Source organism: Curcuma longa, chromosome 11 (assembly GCF_044706935.1).
Source record: "Curcuma longa cultivar G26 ecotype Majalengka, Jawa Barat chromosome 11, ITB_CL_G26_1.1, whole genome shotgun sequence".
Lineage (NCBI taxonomy): Eukaryota > Viridiplantae > Streptophyta > Magnoliopsida > Zingiberales > Zingiberaceae > Curcuma > Curcuma longa.
This window is the reverse complement of record NC_133871.1, coordinates 2,484,776-2,505,173: the sequence shown is the minus strand read 5'-3', so window position 1 is coordinate 2,505,173 and position 20,398 is coordinate 2,484,776. Positions and strand designations below refer to the sequence as shown.

Genomic DNA, 20,398 nt, shown 5'->3' with positions numbered 1-20,398 from the left:
ATTGATTGACTTAGTCTTTTGTAGACTTTGTCAATTGATCCAGGCGGGATAAAAATTTTTGTCCTGTGGAGTTCTATGCTTTTCGGAGCGGATAGAATCCGAGATAGCCAGACATACTTAAACACCATCAAGCTCAGCTCAACTAAGCTTAGCTCCATAGAATCAAGCTAAGAATAGTCTAAGATGATTTGAGAACATTGAAACTTGAGGAGGCATTCTAAAAGTTAAAATTATCGAGCGAAGTGAATTTTTATTTTTTTCAAAACGAGATCAAACTCAACCACCAAATTGCAATTTTCTCTCAAGGAATATCATACTCAGTGCCAAATGGAACTCCAATGTTGCATGGGAAGGGAGCAAAGCATTTTAAAACGCTCAAGCCTCTAGTACGTATGCTTGTACTCTTCCTTCTATTAAAATTTACACGCTATGGCATTGCCCAAGTGGCCTAAAATTGTTATATTTTTTGGTGCCAATGAAATCTTCAATAGGACAAACACTTAATCTCTTATGCTGTTTTGTTTGTTGGTCAAGCAAGGGGGAAAATTGGTTTTTTAAATATCTTAGAAGTGCATAAATAGCTTCATAGGTGCTCCTCTTTGCTAGTTCCTAAAAATAAGTTTATGCAAGAAGAGACGGAGGCAGTACCTTAGCAAAAGTGTTCGATCAAATGACTCCTTCATTCCCGTACGTGAACAGCCCAGAAGAAGAGCAACAGTAGATGAACTACAATGAGGAAGTGGACGAGAGTGGCACTGACTTCAATCTCTCAAGCATATCTAAGTTGGATCCAAACCAAATTATCTATTACCTGCCTACATGGGATCACACTTTGTCATGGTTCTCTCCTCCCCCAGAGCTCAGGTATGGAAAGAAGATAAGGGCCACTAATCATGGCGCAAGCATCGCCCATTTTGAGAAGAATACCACTGGAGACCATGCGAAGTGCGCTCGCAAGCTCCAATTCCGCAATATCATCGACCTCGTCGACAACTACAAGCAACAGTTTTCTGCCCAGGAGGTGCTCGGGGAAATGCAAGAAGCTGATGCTGGGATGGAGGAGGTCGCCCGTGGAAGCGCGGGCGAGCCACCCATTGGGATGAGGTTTAAATTTGCTAGTGCAGATCCATACTCATCTCGTGCGCGGGATGAGGCTAGTGCAGGCGGTGGCATGCCGCGATCGGGTGTTGGCGTCGGCGCTTCTGGCAGAGCTGAAGGTGTGCGCGCTGGTGTTGGGCACTCGTTCCAGCGAGTGGCGTCGTGCTTCGTGTAGGGGCCAGGGGTGGTCCAACCGCTGGGCGCCGTCGGCATTGTTGGCCTGGCGACGGTGCCGTCTCTGGCGTTCGAGAAGAAGGCCGAGGCGCTGAGCCTCGCCTACGAGCTCTGTCCCTACAACCAAAATTGGCGGCGACTGCCCAGATCCACCACATGACTGGAGCCTAGATTGCCCTACTAATTTATAAGCCCTGCTAATTTATGGGCCATGAGCAACTACCCTGGTTGTCCTAACCCATGGCCGGCTCTGGTCTCTGATGCGACGATGTAAAATAAGTAAGGGGGCATTTGGTTTGAAATTTTTTTTTCTATTTTTTTTTTTCATTTTCTATTTCTATTTTTTTATTTTTTTAATCTAATTTTTAGAAAACAGAAAATGCATTTGGTATGATATACTATTTTTTATTTTTTAGAAAAAAAAATAAAAAATACGTTTAGTTTGTTAATATGAAAAATTATAAATAAAATAATTTTTTTAATAAAAGATATTTTCAAAATAGTTTGGAGCGTTCAATATAATTAGATTAATTGATCAAATCTATACGAGTACCGACCGAATCAATTTATTATTTAGTTGGTCTAATTAAATTATTAAAACAATCGATTATGTTATAGGAAAGAATATGAAATATATAAGTAAAGTTAGTTTCGAAATAGATTAATGAATAATTATTTCATTTGAATTTAAAATAATTATTTTATATGAATAGATATTTCGTGATAAATTTTTCTATCAAATAATTTCATAATAAAATTTTCTATCAAATATAAAAATGTTAGTTCTATAAATCAAATGCAATATAAAAATATATTATAAGATTAATATTTTTTCTCTTGTCCGAGAGAAAGAGGAGAAATCATCCAAGTAAACAGGAAATCCAAAGCATACCATCTAGTTAGTGTACCTCAATCAGATTTAGTCAGCGGTTGAATTATTATATTTTTAACAAAGGACTTATTTTTTTAACGCATCCTTGACTGGCAACTTTTGCTAAAATCATTTTTATTTCATGCACTTTATTTTTCTTCTTCCTTTACTGAAAACTACTAAGATATCTCTTTTTGTTTGTTTACATTCCTGCCCCACATTTATTGCTTAATTTTTCAATCTGTTAAAAGATTTAATTTCATACATCAAAAACTACTGAAGATAGAAATCAAATAATAATAATAATAATATCCTTTTCCTAAATGTTAATCATAATATATGGAAATATATAAAAATGATGTATAGCAGAACACTCTGTTTTTTCTCTCTTCTATCTTACAGAAAATAATTAGATATAAAGCAACAAAGTCCAAAGTTACTGTAGCAGGAGCGCTAGCGAGAGAGAAGCTTCTCCTGGAGCTTCGCCGCGTCAACCTGCGGGCCCACGTTGTTGGGGCTGTAATAACCTGTCACCAGATCTGGCACCCAAGAATTCAGTAACGATGACGAAGAAATGGAAGCAGAAGTAGAACAAGTGGTGTTGGAGGATTTCATCACCACCATTGTCTTCTTCTCCGTCGCCGATGCTACGGCGAAGTATGCCCTTCTGAATCCATTATAATGCATCATTCATTAAGTTAGCATTATACTGCACGTATAAGGGGAGACTACTATATAAGCTAAAATTAAAAAGCTGTGGCATACCTATTAAGAAAGACGATGATGCCTTGGGAGAGGGTGGAGAGACAACGAGCCATCGCTGAAAAAGCTTGGTTGTTTCTTTCTTGTATGAGTTGGGTTTGAAGAAAGGACCGAGTCGAGCCAGTCGTTTGATTGATCTCCTTCCTCGATTTTCACTTCTATCAGTGTTTGGTTTCTACTGCTTGGTTTGAGAGAGGATGTAATGTTGGTTTGGATATTTATAGAGGATAAAACTTTGGATTTTGATTGAACGGAAGGGAACGGAAATGATGAAGAAGGGGGAAAATACCGTATTTTTACATTTCTCTTTTATTTTTATTTTCTACCTAAAATGATAAAATTCTATTTTCTTAGAGAATACTTTTTTCATTTTTTAAAGAATGAAATTGAAAACATAAAATAAATAATATTTTTTTTAAAAAAAAATCAAACCAAACACCCTTAAACTCAAATCAAACACCCTTAAACTTTGGAGTGGATGAGATATGGCCGCCGGCCTAACTACTAAATTAGCCGATGCGGGTTAGGGAGACAAACCGAACAGAGCCGGTCTAGCCGTATTGATCGAAACCACTTAGATTTAGGGTTTCTTCGGCACACTATAAATACATCTCCCGATATCAATCTCCCACATCCGCGCGGCGAGACCTCAACAGACGGAGCAGACCTCCTTTCGCTGACTGCCTTGTCTCCTTCTGCTGGTTTGCATTCTTTCGCCTATTCCTCGTCGCCTACTACTTTCTACTTTCTCTTCTTTGCTTTGGGGTTTCAGACTTTAAGTTAACTATTGTGGGTGGATCAGTTGATGAGCAAGAAAAGAAATAAAAACTGCAACAATATGATGGGGTTGCAACCCATGATTCGTCACAAACCTCTGATGATCCATCTTATATCTTTTAACAAATATCATGTAATTTTTTAGTCGTTTTTTTTTTGCGATCATTCAGTATCTAGTTATTTTCGCGAGTTGGGATATGATGCAAGTTATTTGGTCCGTGTTTCTGAATGCATTGTGACTGAATCTATTATACCAATTCTGATCCCAAAGTAAGCAAATTAAAAGGGTTTTCTGTGATATCATTTTGGTATTGATTTGGATGTTTTGAATTAGTTCATTTTGCGGTTTCCCCTCATGTTTGCCCTAATTCTTGCTATGATGAATGATGAAACATAATTTTCGCATGTCAGACTTCAGAGATACGTTTTACCAATGAGAAGATATTTCATTTATTCTGAATGCATTGTGACTGAATCTGTTATACCGCAAAATGAACTAATTCTTTTTTCTTCTGCGGTTAAATTAGTTTATTTTGCGGGTTTCCCTCTTGTTTGCCCTAATTCTTGCTATGATGAATGATGAAACATAATCTTCGCATGTCAGACTTCTGAGATACGTCGTACCAATGAGAATATATTTCATTCATTCTGAGCCAGACGTCTTTGCGTAATAATCCAAATGAATTTGTTTCTTTTTTTCGTCTATTGTTCGACCTGAAACCTTAGATCAATTTTATGTCTAAGTTTTTAAAAAGATGTTAGAACTATTTAGCTCATTTAATCTACGTAAATTCTATATTCGTCTACATGCTATTTTTGGCAATAGGGGCATTGTCCTCCCTACATTCCGTAGAACCTAGAACTTTAAAGAGAAGGGAATAAAGAAACGTAAGAAATTATCATCAAATTTATGTTAATAGTTTTGTAGGAAATTGTTGCCTTGGAAGCTATGTTTTGCAGAAGAAAAGATATCAAATTGTATCTAAAGGGTAAGAAAATGAGTAAATATTTTGGTTGGATGCTATCGATGGTCATTTCAATTTTTGTTGGTTCTAACGATGAGAAGAATTTGAGGAAGAAAAGAATTGAACGAGCGGATTAATAGGATGTTAGGGATTCTCGATGCGGCGATTTTGACGTTCAAGTCAGGAGAGAACAAAAAGGAGTAGAATGTAGGTGTAAAGAATTTGAGAGAGAGAGTGTTTTTTTTATATCTAGGGGGGGTTTATGTAATAGTAGAGGAAGTGTAATTTTGAAGATTAACATGTGTGTTTAGTTGTTAATGCATTATTAAAGGCATGATCTTTGATGATTTTTAAACATTTAATGGTTTAGCAGGATTGATGATTTTTATTTGACGATTGTGCACATGCTTATGTGGATTTTTTGGAGATCAGATTTGGAAACACAATAATCATCCTTATCTCTTTGGCGACATTCTCGTGCTTAACTGTCTTGTGCTTAGCTGTCTTCTGATCTTTAGAATGGCTAAACGAGAATGTGAGTGGTTGAGTTGTTGGTGTTATTGATCAAGTTGACTTGAATATCTGGTTGAGTTGATTTGAATGTGTGATCGAGTTGACTTGATCGAATTGATCTGAATATGTAGCTGAGCTAACATGAATGTGTGGTCGAGTTGATTTGGTCGAACTGACTTGAGCATATGGTTGAGTTAATTTGAATATGTGGCTGAGTTGATTTGAACATGTGATCGAGCTGATCTGAATGTGAGGCCAAATTGATCTGAACATGTTCAAGTTGATTTGAATGTGAGGCTGAGCTAGAAGCTGTCGACAAATAAATTTATCTACTTTGGGATTTTAAAGTAGACAACGATACACATACAGAGATATTTCAATTTTTGAAGAACTTTCAAGTAAATTTTATTTTAACTTACCAGCTTAATAACAACGGTTTCATCTAGAGGAAATAAAACTTGAGATGACATTCTTTAACATACGTTTTTAGCTTGCCTAAGAACTGTTCTTGACTAAAAGAATTCTTCTAAAGTTGCTTAGTTAATAAATCACAATGACCGTTTATTAAAGCCATAAACCCATCAGAAATGGCCTCCCACAAAAACAACAAAACGCTATGATTGTAAATCAGTTCAAGCTTTCTAAATTTTGCTTTGTTTATGATTGCTCGGTAATTAAGTTGTTGAAATTCCTCTTGAGTTTTGGTTTGTTTTTTAACAAGGTAATTATAGTTGAAATCAAGCTTACTTTGTTTAAGAATTATTAAAAATTATTGAGCTTTTAATTTTAGCTTGATTATTCCTTTGAAGTTTTTGTATTTTGAAATTTAATTGAATATTATAGATTTGGTGTTTTATTGAACTGTGTATTTGGATGTGTATGTATTATTTTTTCATAACCTTTCTTTCTTTCACTGTTCATCTCAACAAAAAAAATTTTGGAGCGTTTTATCTCGGTCCTTCATCTTTGTCTTAATTAGTTTCCTTTATCCAATGGTGAAAAGAAAGTTGGTGACGGTTAGAGATGGCTCTAGAAATTAATGGTGTTTTATTCTAGATTTAAAAGAAAGTGACTTATATGGAAGCCTTGGCAAGATACGTCAAGGACATCTAATTGTGATTTGATCTGTCGGGCTTTGATGCTGTTGGTGGTGAAATTTTGTATGTTTTAGGGAGAATCAAAATGAAATGTCAAGACTCAATTGAGGGCACAATTTTTATTCAAGAGAGATGATCTTAAAGTTTAAATGATTTTTCACCCTTTGACATCGTGAATTAGGTTTTTGGATTTCTATTTTTTTATGTTAATAATTTTTTAAGTTTTTGAATAATCAAGGTTTATAAGTGGATTTTCAAAAATAATTAATGGATTGAAAGGGTTCTGATTGATTTTTAAATAATATAATAACATCAATAAGTAATTATAATTTAAGAATATGATTATTTTAGCATTTTTTTAGTAATAAATTTTTTTTCATATTATCCTTAGTATTATAAAATCTAATTAAAATTTAATTAATTAATTTAAAAATTTTAATTTAAAATTTTATAAATTTAAAAAAGATAATTTATTTTAAATTTTAAAAAATAAAATTAATTAATTCAATTTATTAATTAAATAAATTATTTTATTAGAATAATTATTTTATATAAATTATATAAATTTATGTTAAATTTTAAAAAATAAAATTAATAAATGATATTTATTAATTTAATAAATTATTTTTATTAAAATAAAATTAATAAATTATATTTATTAATTTAGTTAATTATTTTATTAAAATAATTTTTTTAATGAAATTTTTTAAAATATATAAAAATTTATTTTAAATTTTTAAAAAATAAAAATTTATAAATTATATTTATTAATTTAAAAATTATTTTATTAAAATAATTATTTTAATGAGTTATTTTATTAAAAAATATATAAATTTATGTTAAATTTTAAAAAATAAAATTAATAAATGATGTTTATTAATTTAATAAATTATTTTATTAAAATAAAATTAATGAATTATATTTATTGATTTAATAAATCATTTTATTAAAATATTTATTTTAATGAATTATTTTTAAAATATATATAATTTTATTTTAAATTTTAAAAAAATTAAATGAATTATTTTATTAAAATAATTATTTTATTAAAAATATATAAATTTATTTTAAATTTTAAAAAAGTATAAATAAATTATATTTATTTTTTGATATATTATTAATTTATTAATATTATTAATTTAATTTAATTTATTTGAATAAAAAATAATATAGTAAATATTAAATTAATTATGTTTTGTTCATTTAAATAAATAAGTTGAATCAAATAATATTATGTTATATTTGATATTTCATAATCTTAATTATATGATTATCAGATAATTAAATAATTAATATATATGATAATTTAAATCAAGGGTATCCTAAGAGTTTTTGAAATGATTTGAAATAAAGATTAAATATTTTTTAAAAATAAAAATATGATTATTTTATAATATTTTAAATATTAATTTATAATAAATAAATTATAATGGGTCTCAAATTAATAAATTTTTTCTCTTTTTTTCTCATAGGAAGAAATAAATTTTAAATGATACATTTTAAATTTGATAAATTATAAAAATATATATAACATAATCATATGATATTTTGGATTAAATGCATATTTAAATAATATTTAGCATCTTGTGTTATAATTTTTTTATATATTAATTTCTTGTCTAAATAGGAACGATAAAGTATTTATATTTTTTTATACGATTGACTTTTTGTTATCTTGTAAGAAAAGAAGATATAAATATTTTATAAATAACAATTAAAAAGTTTTTTTTATTAATTTATAAAAAAATATTAAGCATACATAAGTTAGTGCATGATATTCATTTAAAAGGAACATTTTCAATCAATATCAAATCATCATTTTTATTTTTGTAAGTAATGATATATTCACATTTACAATCTTCTTTTCTTAATACGTACGTGATGATTTATTCACATTTGCAATCTTCTTTTCTTAATGCTTCTCCTATAAAATTTGAGAATTAATAATTTATAATAATAATTATTGAGAAATATAAATATATTAGTTTGTGATTATAGCAATAATTAAGTTATACTTGTTTATTTAAAGAAAATCATTGGAATATGCTATCTAAGGTCCTTAAGCTCCTTGTATCCTTTATAAACTTGAGGTCAATTTTTCTTAAATAAGGAGTCTTATCCATCATGTTAACCTTCACAAACAACTAAGCAATACTCGTCTTCGTCTCTGCCTTTAGTTGTGCTTTTAGTTGCGCCTTAATATTTCATTAAAGTTCATATCTTTGATTTGAAATAAAAAACTTCACCACCGGGACAGTGCCGGCTTTAGGCATAGGTCATTAAGGCCTATGCCTACATTAAGCCTATGCAAATTTAGAGGGGCTCATTTTTTTATATATTAATTATTATATATATATATTAAGAGAATAAAAAATTATTAAAATATCTTTATTGAATTTTGGAAAGATTTTGCATGATCATTGGATTTTGTAGAGATTTGGTATGATTCCAATATATTTAATATTATTTAATTTTTAAAACTCTAATTTACTAGTTTCTTTATATTCCTCTCCTTCCTTCCTTATTAACTTAACAACCTATTTTACTCAACTTCAAACATTTTACTTATTTGATAGCTTATTTTCTCTCCTCAAAATATTTTCGAGATCATGGGGTGTAAGGAGAGGAACGATCAGAATAAAAAGTCTTTGTTACAGATTTTTTGATGATCTTAAGACCTAAAGGTATCGCCTTCCTCATTTCCCTATCAAATCTTTTTTTTATGCTTCTGTTAATTTCTTATTTTCTGATTCTTATTGTAAACTTATAATCTTGTCAGTTCACATTAGAAACGTGTGATTTATTTAATATTTCATCTTTATTCTGAATATTTCATCTTTATTCTCAAAATTTTAGATTTTTTTATTCTGAATATTTCATCTTTATTTACTAAATTACTCTCATATTTTAATTATGATGAAATTTCATCAATATAATAATTCTAGTTTCAAATTTTACAGGTCATTTGTCGAACTTTGAAATATCATTAGATTAAAATTATAAGACATAAATTAGATTTTATTATTATTTAATTTTAAAATATTTTTATTTCCATAAAATAGTAGGGACTTATATTTTTATTATTATTATTTGAATATAAATATGTCTGCTAAAAAAAAATGATTTTGGATATACAAAACGTATGAAAAAAAGAAAAATAGAAGAATTTAATCAATCTCAAAAAGATGCACTTGATAAATTTATTATTAATAGTAAAAATCAAAACTCCAAAAATAATATAATTGAAAATTTAAATGAAAAATCAATTGAATTACAAAATAATACTATAGGACAAAAAGAAGTTTATCTTAATTTAAATGAAAAAAGGTGAGAGAAAATTTTTTAAAATAATAATAATTATTTAAAAAAAATTTCGCCTAGGGTCTCTAGGAGGCTTGAGCCACCCCTGCACCGGGATGCATCGACACTCTTTCGATCGGAGTCATCCTCTAGGGAAGAATCAACGAAGTTAGTCTTATCCTTCGAAAGCGTTCATCTTCTCCCTCGTGATTAGCTTTGCCAACTTACCTTGTCTTTTTGCGCCGCTAAGCAAAGGTGAAAGGGACGGTGGAGGAAATTCATTAAGACGGAGATAAAGGAGGGCTAAAAGATTAGATTTTTTTAACGAAAAAAATAAAAAGCTTCAAACGCTTTGAATTTTTTTTGTTCGGATAAATACTGAAAAGATAGAGGAGTATTATGGAAAAAAGAATGAGAATGGATACGCGATTTGATCCATTCAAATATGGATTACGTATTTTAGGTAATATGCAAAATCAAGATACCGTATAGTAAAATATTGTTATAGATTTGTTTGTGAGGTTATTTGTTTATAAGTTTATTTATTATTTATTTATGAATTTATTATATACTTGATAGTTCGTGCCTTTGCTCATTTATTTATAGATTATTTAAGTTTGTCTGGAAATTATAATTCAAAACTTATAATCAATTGTTAAAAATCAGGTTAAACTGGGTTGTATTAGGCTGTTAAATAAAAATAAATTAAATTCTTTTTTAGAAGGAATAATGATCATTATATTTATTAAAAATCTAAAGCAAAGATTTGTAATAAATAAAAGTAATGATTTAAAAATAATATCTTATAAAATGAGTTAAAGAAGAAAACCGAGATAATAGAAATAAAGTTTATAATGAATAAGTAATAGGTCGGTGAATAGAATAATTGAAATAAGAATTAAAGTTTATAATGAATAAGTAATAGATCGGTGAATATAGAATACAGAATAATAGAAATAAGGTTCTCGGATGGATAAGCGCATTAAATAAGCAGTGTAAATAATATAAAAATAACATAGATCCAATAATTCAAAATTGACAGTTCGACTAATTTTGACAGATCAATTTTTAATTTTAACCGTCCAAAATTTATAGTTTGATTTATGGATCATTACGGTTCAATATTATTATATTAAAAAAATTTAAAATTATAAATTCATAAAAAAATAAAAATTAAAAATAATTTATACTTATTTAAGTTATCTATATATCTCCTTAGGTATAGAAAAATCAAAATTCATATAGTTCTCTTATCCTTTTATTTTAAAAAGTGATATTACTATTCATTTCCGTTTCTAGTACCTATAGTATTTGTTTCTTCGATATCAAATTTTCAACTTCGTCATTGAAACTTGCATTCCTTATATTCATTTTTCAACTCTGATCTAACTATTGAGTAATGCTTGAGCTTCGAACAAGTTGAGAGATAAAGTTGATCGTAGTTCATCCAATATGGTATCGTCAACATTGAATATCTATTCCACAGTAACTATTGACACTAAACATGTTAAAATTTCTTTAGCGATCATGGACATGACGGAAACAATCTGGGCCTTTTGTGACCATCATTTTAGGATATCGAAATCTGTTTTGCTATCTATTTCATTAAAATTAAAAGAAGTCATAAAATAATTATTAAATTCTTATGTGGAACTTGAGGACCCTCATAGATATTTCATCCATTTTTAATAAAAATTATATATATTTTTATAAATTTTACGTTATTATTACTAAAAATTATGTTTCACAAATATTAATTTGTATTCCATATTTTATATTATATTTTTTTATAAATATCATATAAATAATTTTTAATATTATATATAATATTATTAGGATTAGGAGAAGAAGAATCTTTAATTAGAATTAAAACGTCATAGTACAAAACTAACATTTCTTATAAAATTTTTAATTTATATCTAGGATCTAAATCAAATACAATTAAATAAATTTCAAGAATATGAAAAATTTTTTTTTTCTATTTCGCTTTCATTGCTAATACACAAGAAAATAAAAATTCATTATTACTATTTTTCATTTAAAACTAATACTACATTACAAAAAATTAAATGAGAAGTAGAATAATAAAAATATAAAAGTTGTTCGGTTATAAAATTAAATATTTTTAAAATTTTATAAATACTACTACAAATATTCCATTGATATGAATATATATATATATATATTAATATTTTTAATAGTTTGTGTAGAAATAAATATAATAACTATTTATATTGAAATAAATTTGTAACAATTAATATGTTGAATTCCAATGTGTGGTATGTCATGTGAAAATTTTTTTAGGTCTCATTCCATTAGTTTTACAAAATCTACCATATTGTTTCATTATAGATGGATGTGATCATAAATAGAAATAGCAGTTCTAATTGATTTAATATAATTTTTTAAAATTCTTAATCCATCTTGAACATATAAATTTAAAACATGACATACGCAACAAATGATAAAATAAACCACCAATAATAGATTAACATATAAATTTTAGTTTATTAATACTAGCGGTATTATAACTAACATTATTAAATGATATTGAATATTTCACGCATAAATCTATATTTTTCTAAAATCAAATATAATAATTATGATATATTGTGAGCAGTATGTGATTCATCAAACACTCTATAAACTAATAATCTTTTTGAATATTCTAGAAGTTATCGATCTAATGATAAGTCACACCCATAAATAAATGTGTTTGTCAATTATCACTCCAAATATCGAAACATAAAGAAACTTTATTATTTAATTTACTAAATTCTTCAATTAAAATTTTCTTTTATTTTACTAATTTTTTAATTGTACGAGTAAGTGTAGTTCGAAGAAGACATTTAGCAGATGGATTAAGAGATTCTTTACAAAAATCTTTAAAAGTGTATTTAGATCTAAAACTAAATGAAAAATATTCTAGGAAACAAATCTAGCCAATGATTCTCTTAATTTATTATCAGAATATAAAAATAAATTAGAATCAGTACTTCCACTAATAGAAAATCTAGATAATTGTACTTAAGAATGGTCAATTCCATATTCCGTCAGGTGCTTTATTTCTATGTGTCGTTTTAACAACACATAGCCACCGCCGACTTAGAATTTGTATGAAGTATCGTAGTGCTTACATTTTGCATCCAATTCTCTCGACAAAAGAGTGACATTCTTAAAATATTTAGTATAAATAGAAGATTTTAAAGGAGAAACTTTTCTCGAACCTTACAAGTAATTGCATCAATACTTCCTTGTATATCGGGTGACAGAAGTAGCTCGGTCTCATCATCGGTGGATTGAATATTGAGATTGAGATCCTCATTCAAATTCATTATTTCCTTACCCTTCCAAGATTGAGATGATGAAGCTTCTCGATCTCCTTTCATTATAATCGAAACTCGGAAGTGGAAGTCGAAAGTGTGTAGAATTGAAGTCAAAAGTGTGTAGAGATTGTGGAATTAAGAATGAAAATAGAGAAGATGTGTGTGGAAATAATGAAATAAGCTCTCTATTTATAGAGTTTGGTAAGTAACAGACACTAAATCGTAGCCATTGATCAAAAAATGATCAAATGATCTTAACCATCGAAAAAAATAAAAAAACCCAATGGCTAGAATCGCCTGACGATTCCAACGGTTGAAACCATAGATTTCCAGTGGTCACATAAAAAAATCCTAAATCGGTGGGCCAAACCGATGGTTAACCATTGGTTCAACAATTTTTAATGGGTTGTGGAATCGTAATCGACCAGACACCCTACCGAGTAGGTTATGATTCCGACTTGGTACCCAGTTCGTTGACCCTGTTATGGGTTCAGGCCGAGTCTGGGTCGGATCCGACCTGGGGTTGGGTCTAGAGTAACATAGTGATTTAACATGGTTTACAATTTTTAGGGTTACTTTGAAACAATGGCGTAACCAAGATCTTCAACTACCCTGGGCTAAATTAGTATAGATGGACTAGACTATTTTAATTTTTTAAATTTTGTTTCAATATATTAAATTAAAAATTGCTGGGCTGCACTGGGCTCTAGCCTAGTGTAGCCTAGCATTGGCCACGCCAGTGCATTGAAATTAATCATGAGAAGAGTTTCACTTTAGAGGTAAAAAAAGATTAAGGTCTTTAAGAGAAAGCTTAATATTTAATAGGTTAATAATGTTAGATATACATATAGTAGAAAATAACTAAATAAGTGAGGTAAGTTAAAGATGATAAATGAAATATTTGAGAGGTTAGAAGTACAAGAATTAGAAAAAAATGCATTACGATTTGATATTTGATAAGCCAAGAGTGGGAGTTAAGAGGATGTACATCAATAAAATGAAGACAGAATAAATAAGTTATTGTACATACAAAATATTGAATGAATACAGTTTTTGAACTCTTTTTGGTAATTTTACGAAAGTAGGGGGAATAAATATTTATAGAATAGTTGAAGCGAGAGAAAAAAATTATTTTTTAAAATAAAATATATCCATAAAAATAAATTTAATAAGGTATTGATGAAGAATGAGAAAATAAAAGAGCAATGAAAAAATTATTTTTATTTGAATAAGTCAAATGAGTATATTTTAAATTTTAGAAGTAGAATACATATTAAATAAGATTAAAAAATAAAAAATAATTATATTAGATGATATTTAATAGAGGTATAAAAATGTCTAAAGAAATAGAGGATTGAATGATTGATGAAAAAATTGTAAGTTCATATAAATCATGAAACAATTTAAATTTATATATATGAAAGACCCACAATAAAAGATACATTTTCTCGAATAATTGATCTAAAAGTATAAGGAAAAAAATAGAAAGCATTGTGAGTCAAAGTAAGGAATGTTCATTGTATATGGGGATTATATTGGTAAATTACTGAACCACATAGATAAAGTTTTAGAATATCTAAATCACGCAGGTAAGTTTCAAAATTACTAAATTACGTACCTAATACCTGTTATGCCCCTCCACATTTGTCTGCCAAATCTCGTCCCTATGATAAATCGTGTGCTCTGTTGAGGATCAACCCTCAACCCATCAATGGATAAGATAAATCTTATGGATAGGAATATTTTTCTAATCTTATAGATAGAAATAATTTTCCTATCTAATGGATATGGATGACGACTTGGTAAGAGATAGAAATAAATGTATGGTAGGGAGTGTTTCTCTCATTCAATGGATAAGAATGAGACTTTTCTACGGTTAGGATTTATTTTTATTGAACGGTGTAGATTGCATGGTGAGTACTATAAATACTCTCCCCTGCTAGTAGTTTTATTCATTCATTCATCAATAAAAAAATAAATTTGTGAGATAAATTGTGAGTTGTTCTTTTTCTTCCTCGTGAGTGATCCACAAAAGTGTTGTAGTATTTTTAGTGTGGGTGTAATACAAGTAATTTATTTACTTGTTTGGCGGTCCGATTCTCAACAATTGGTATCAGAGCAGAACGATCAGGGATTGTTCTTGGTGGAGCTATCTTGAATTGCGAGGAGTTTTATACTTTATAAGTTTGTGAATCAAACTTGTTTGGTATAATCAAAGCCTTTTCGACACGATGGGCGATCTTCAAGTCGTAGGAGGAATCAAGAAGCTCAACAACAAAAACTACAACACGTGGACAACATGTATGGAGTCTTACCTACAAGGTCAAGATCTTTGGGAGGTTGTCGGTGGTAGTGAAGCTACGCAGCCGGCAGAAGATGCCAATGGCACCTTGCGAAAATGGAAGATTAAGGCAGGTAAAGCAATGTTTGCTTTAAAGATCACAATTGAAGAAGAAATGTTGGAGCACATCCGAGATGTCAAAACACCAAAGGAGGTATGGGATATCTTTGCTACACTTTTTTCAAAGAAAAATGATGCAAGATTGCAACTTCTGGAGAACGAGCTATTGTCAATAGCGCAACATGACAAGACGATTGCCCAATACTTCCACAAGGTGAAGTTGATATGTCGTGAAATTTCAGAATTAGATCCAACAGCTCCTATTGGAGAAACGAGGATAAAAAGAATAATTATTCATGGTTTGAAGCCAGAATATCGAGGGTTTGTTGCTGCAATACAAGGATGGCCAACACAACCATCACTTCTTGAATTTGAAAATTTACTTGCAGGGCAAGAAGCTATGACTAAGCAAATGGGAGGAGTCTCACTAAAAGGTGAAGAGGAAGCGCTCTACACCAGCAAAAGTAAAGGCAACTTCAAGCGGCACACTGGTGGTGGATTTAAAAGGGATGGCGACAAAGTGAAACGCTATCAAGGAAATGGAGGTCCTCATCCAGGGGGAGCCTCGAAAAATTATATTGATCGTAGAAAGTTTGTTGGTGAATGCTACAATTGTGGGAAGGTGGGCCACATGGCAAAAGATTGTTGGTCCAAGAAAAAGTTTGTTCAAAGTAATACTGCTACTTCCAATTCTAAGGAGAATATCGAAGAAGATGATTGGGATGTTGAAGCTTTGATAGCTACGGAGGAAAAAGAATTAGCTTTCACAACAACGCCAGAACATATTGACTACAAAAAGGACTGGATCATAGATTCAGGCTGCTCAAATCACATGACGGGTGACAAAGAAAAGTTGCAAAACTTATCTGAATACAAGGGAGCTCGTATGGTTACAGCCAATAACTCAAGGTTACCAATAGCTCATATTGGTAAGATGGTAATTACACCTCGATATAATTCTAACCCAGTGCCTCTTCAAGATGTCTATCATGTCCCAGAAATGAAGAAGAATTGCTATCTGTGGCTCAATTAACATCATCAGGTCATTATGTTCTATTTGGTCCTGAAGATGTAAAGGTATATCGAAATCTTAAAATTTCAGAAACACCAACAATGGAGGGGCAACGAATTAGAGTCGCTCTAGCCTCGGACTTGGCTACTTTTTTACTTAAAGTAATAATTATCGAAAATAGTCTATTGTAACTTACAGTGGATTTCGAACCTTCGGAAACGGATACGGATCCGTGGCTTTCGTCGTCCGAGTCGTAGTCGCTTTCGTCTGGATCATTTTGAGCCGGAAGCGCGAGGAAGCTCTTCGTTGGTTCTTCGTCCGACTCCTCGGATGATGACTCGTCCCACGTCGCCTTGAGAACTTTCCGTTTTTGGTTCTTCCGGGGGCAGTCGGCAATGAAATGCCCCTTTCGTCCGCGATCGGCGGACTCCTCGTTTGTTCCGGAACATTTTGCGAACTAGATTTACTAGTTCGGTTGTGACGTCCTCGTTTCCGTCGGTATCCGATGACTCTGATTCTTCCGGTACTTTACGTCTTTTTGGCTCGGAACCTGCAATTAGAGCAATACCTTTCTCCTGCACTTCCGTATTAGACTGTTCGTGTAATTCAAATTCGGAAAACAACTCGTCTAATTTAATTTTATTAAGATCCCTGGAAACTTTATAGGCATCTACCATTGATGCCCATAAGGTATTCCGGGGAAATGCCTTAAGTGCGTACCTTATTATGTCGCGGTTGTCGACTCTTTCTCCTATTGAGTGCAGACCGTTGAGGATGTCCTTGATTCTTGCATGCAGCCCGCTTGCCGACTCTCCTTCTAGCATTTTTATATTATATAATTTATTGATTAATAAATCACGCTTACTTACTTTGGTGTCGGAGGTGCCTTCGTGAAGTTCGATTAGCTTGTTCCACAGCTCTTTGGCACTGCTGATCGGGCCAACTCGGTTCAGTTCTTCTTTGGTTAAACCGCATTGGAGCGTCTGGGTGGCCTTTGCGTCTGCCTCAATTTTCTTCATCGTGGCGGTATCCCAGAGCTCGCAGGAGAGTGGTTTTCCATCATTGCCAGTTGGGATTGTGAATCCCGTCTGGATGATGATCCACATCTCCACTTGTGTTTTCAGGTGACATTCCATCCTGGTTTTCCAGTATGGAAAGTCGTCACCGGAAAACAACGGTGGTCGTGCGGTGCTCGAGCCTTCTTGTTGGGCCATTGATATATGCACACAAGAAAACAAGAGAGAAAATATTCCAAGACTTGGTCTTGGATTAGTAGTGCGGGAAAAATAAGCGAAAAGAAAAAAAATTTGAAAAAGCGTCTTGAATCAGTGGTTGCACTGTTTTCAAGAACCCCCGCTCTGATACCAATTGTAGGATCGGAAACACGCTAGAGGGGGGGGGGGTGAATAGCGTGTTTGAACGCTTTTCGATTTTCGTAAAACTCGAGTGCGAATGCGGAAGCAAATAAAGTAATAACTGTCGAAATGAAAAGCAGTAAAGTAAATAACACGCTTTGTTTTTACTTGGTTCACAGCGCAACGCTGCTACTCCAAGGCCCACGGTCCTTGACCGTTTACGTTGGGCAATTCACTAATTCACTTGCCCCTGTCCGGCAGCAAGTGTATCGAAAAACCAAGTACAAAGGTCGATTACAGTAATGATATGAAATTAAAGACAATTGTTACCAAACTTTCGCTCCCCGGACGTTGAATTCGGCGTTTTCGGTGTTAGGGACAGTTGCTTGAGGCAGGCACAGCACCGACGTCGAAGTTGGAAGGCTCGGGAATCACGGGAACGAAGTTTGGAAGCGTTTGCGTTGAATGTGTTGGCTGCTGCTCGCGGATGCCTTATATAGCCGGCCTGGGTCGACTCAGATCGCCATCTGGGTCGACTCCAGCCGACGTGGCAGATAAAACTTAATCCGCTTCGTCGCTTATCCCTCCTGAGTCGACTCTGATCCGGTTCTGGGTCGACTCCAGTCGCGGTGGCGGCAGCGGCGATAACTCTTTGACCTGGGTCGACTCAGAAGCCCATCTGGGTCGACTCCAGTCGCGTTGGCGAAGACTTTGACGCGCTATCTTCCGGAATTCGGCTGATTCGGCTGGAGTCGACTCCAGAGCCCATCTGGGTCGACTCCAGACCCGAAAAACTGACTTTTTCGTCCGGAGTTAGCTTTCATCGAGCTTTTCTTTCCTGCACAACAAGTTAGCTCGAAATACAACATTTAAAGAACAAGTCGGTTCACCGAACCGACTTCGAGTCTTAACTTCGGATCTCCGGTGAGACCCTGGGTTAGACCGGCGCCTACTGTTCCTTGTAGGAACGCGTCCTCACCCACTTATTTATAAATGCTTAGAATAATTTTAGAAATTTTATAGAATTTTTCTAGAATTTTTAAAGATGTTTTAGCAAGTTTGAAAAAGAAATAAGAAAAAGGAGCAGTGGGGATTCGAACTTGTGACCCTGCACAATAACCAAACTGTGCACTACCAAATGGGCTAAGTTAACTTAGTTATAAATTAGGTCAGTCGACTGATATTATAGCAGTCGACTGATGTTAAAATTCGAAACGAACAGAAAGATTAGTCGAGTGACAAGCATGGATCAGTCGACTGGGATCAGTCGACTGGAGTTAAGATCAGTCGACTGATGCGCGATTTTTATAAATATTAATCGCGCGAGGGTGGACGAAAACCCTAGGTATTTTCGCCGTCGTCGCTTCCCCTCCCCTGTTTTGCGTCCCCAAAGGCTCCTAGGTCACATCTAACGCCTAAGGTGGTCCAAGAGGAGATTCCTAAGGAGTTTCCACGAGGAATCACGCACAACCACGCGGAGGAAAGGCGTACAACGCTTCAAAGATCGTAGGTTTTCCCCTAAAATCCCGTGATCTACACGTAGTAAGTGCAAGAATCGAGGTAAGTACTGCTCACCTGCAGTAAGAGTAGTTTCGAAGTCGTTTTCATGCTTTTAGAATTTATTTGGCATGTTTCTTGTTTTTAAGATTTATTAGAAATCTCTATTCCAAGTTTAAGCATGAAATCTCAGTTTTTAAGCATAGAAATTATATTATATGATCAAAAGCATGTTTTATCACTATATGATCATATTATAAGAAAGTTACAAGGCCGAGGCCTTCTAAGAATCTCTAATCCAAGGATTTAGAGGTTTAGGCATACCAAGTGTTTGAAGAAATGCCAAGAAGAAAAAGATATTAAGTATTTTATTTTATTTATTTATAATCTTTTGTAATTAGGTATTAAAAAATAAAATTTGTTTTTTTATTTTTTTATTAACCATTTTTATATAGTTTTTAATTTTTTATTAAAGTTTTAAAATTAAAAATAAAAACAGATAAAATTATATGATAATGACTTTAATGATTAAATTAAACAAATAAATTTGAATAATTAATATCTTTTATGAAATCTTTGATAATATAATTAAGTTTTTATTTTTTTATTTTGATCGGTTCAGTTTAAATTAGAAAAATCGAAATATAATTTAAGAGAAAAAAGAAGAGAGATATTTATCTACATCCAAATTAAATAATTATTATTTTTTTTATGAATTATAGCGCTCTAAGTAATAGATGATGTAGGAGGGTATAATGAGAAATAGGTGCTGGTGCATCTTTTTGAAATTCTAAAAATATAATGTGTCTTTTAGGACACTTGCCGTTTTAAAACTCTCACTTTGCTTCTAAAATTTATAATTTTTCATTTCAATTTTATTTTTTTTATTTGCCGCATAAATTTCAACGTGTAATTTCTTTTGTAGCTCAGAAAATTTAGAAGTCAACGATTTGTATTCCTCTACATTGAATAATTATTTTACTTCAAAGTTTTTTTATTTTCTTATTTAACCCATAATGAAAAATTGTGTATTAATAAAATTCAAATTTCCTCTATAATTTTTTTCTAAATTTTAATTAAAGAAAATCAAAATGCCTTTTAAGATTTCAAAATTTCCCCTAATTATTAGTACTTTTCTAATGAGAAAAAAAATCAAATTTTTATCAGCTATATTTTTATTAATAAAGTATTTGATTTAGTTTGAATTGCATAAATTATATTATATCTAAATATTATAATTTAGTCTAACT

The 20,398-nt window shown here is 31.4% G+C and overlaps 1 protein-coding gene, 1 long non-coding RNA gene and 3 other non-coding genes across 5 annotated transcripts; 4 read left to right on the top strand and 1 right to left on the bottom strand.

Annotated features, from left to right (window-relative positions):
- Window positions 1–2,596: 2,596 nt before the first annotated feature.
- On the bottom strand, window positions 2,597–2,961 carry LOC141837919 (late embryogenesis abundant protein Lea5-D-like). The gene is made up of 2 exons (XM_074725282.1): window positions 2,909–2,961; window positions 2,597–2,810 (listed from the first exon to the last, which is right to left on the bottom strand). Exons 1-2 carry the CDS (start codon window positions 2,959–2,961, stop codon window positions 2,597–2,599), a joined length of 267 nt encoding a protein of 88 aa, XP_074581383.1.
- Window positions 2,962–3,544: 583 nt separating this feature from the next.
- Window positions 3,545–3,985, top strand: LOC141842226 (uncharacterized). Its single transcript, XR_012602867.1, has 2 exons — window positions 3,545–3,606; window positions 3,708–3,985. It is a non-coding gene; the product is annotated as an uncharacterized LOC141842226 (long non-coding RNA).
- LOC141842485 (small nucleolar RNA Z199) lies at window positions 3,701–3,788 on the top strand. The gene has a single exon (XR_012602922.1). It is a non-coding gene; the product is annotated as a small nucleolar RNA Z199 (small nucleolar RNA).
- Window positions 3,986–4,053: 68 nt separating the features above from the next.
- Window positions 4,054–4,147, top strand: LOC141842491 (small nucleolar RNA R64/Z200 family). Its single transcript, XR_012602928.1, has one exon. It is a non-coding gene; the product is annotated as a small nucleolar RNA R64/Z200 family (small nucleolar RNA).
- A 96-nt stretch (window positions 4,148–4,243) lies between these two features.
- On the top strand, window positions 4,244–4,341 carry LOC141842490 (small nucleolar RNA R64/Z200 family). Its single transcript, XR_012602927.1, has one exon. It is a non-coding gene; the product is annotated as a small nucleolar RNA R64/Z200 family (small nucleolar RNA).
- Window positions 4,342–20,398: the final 16,057 nt, after the last annotated feature.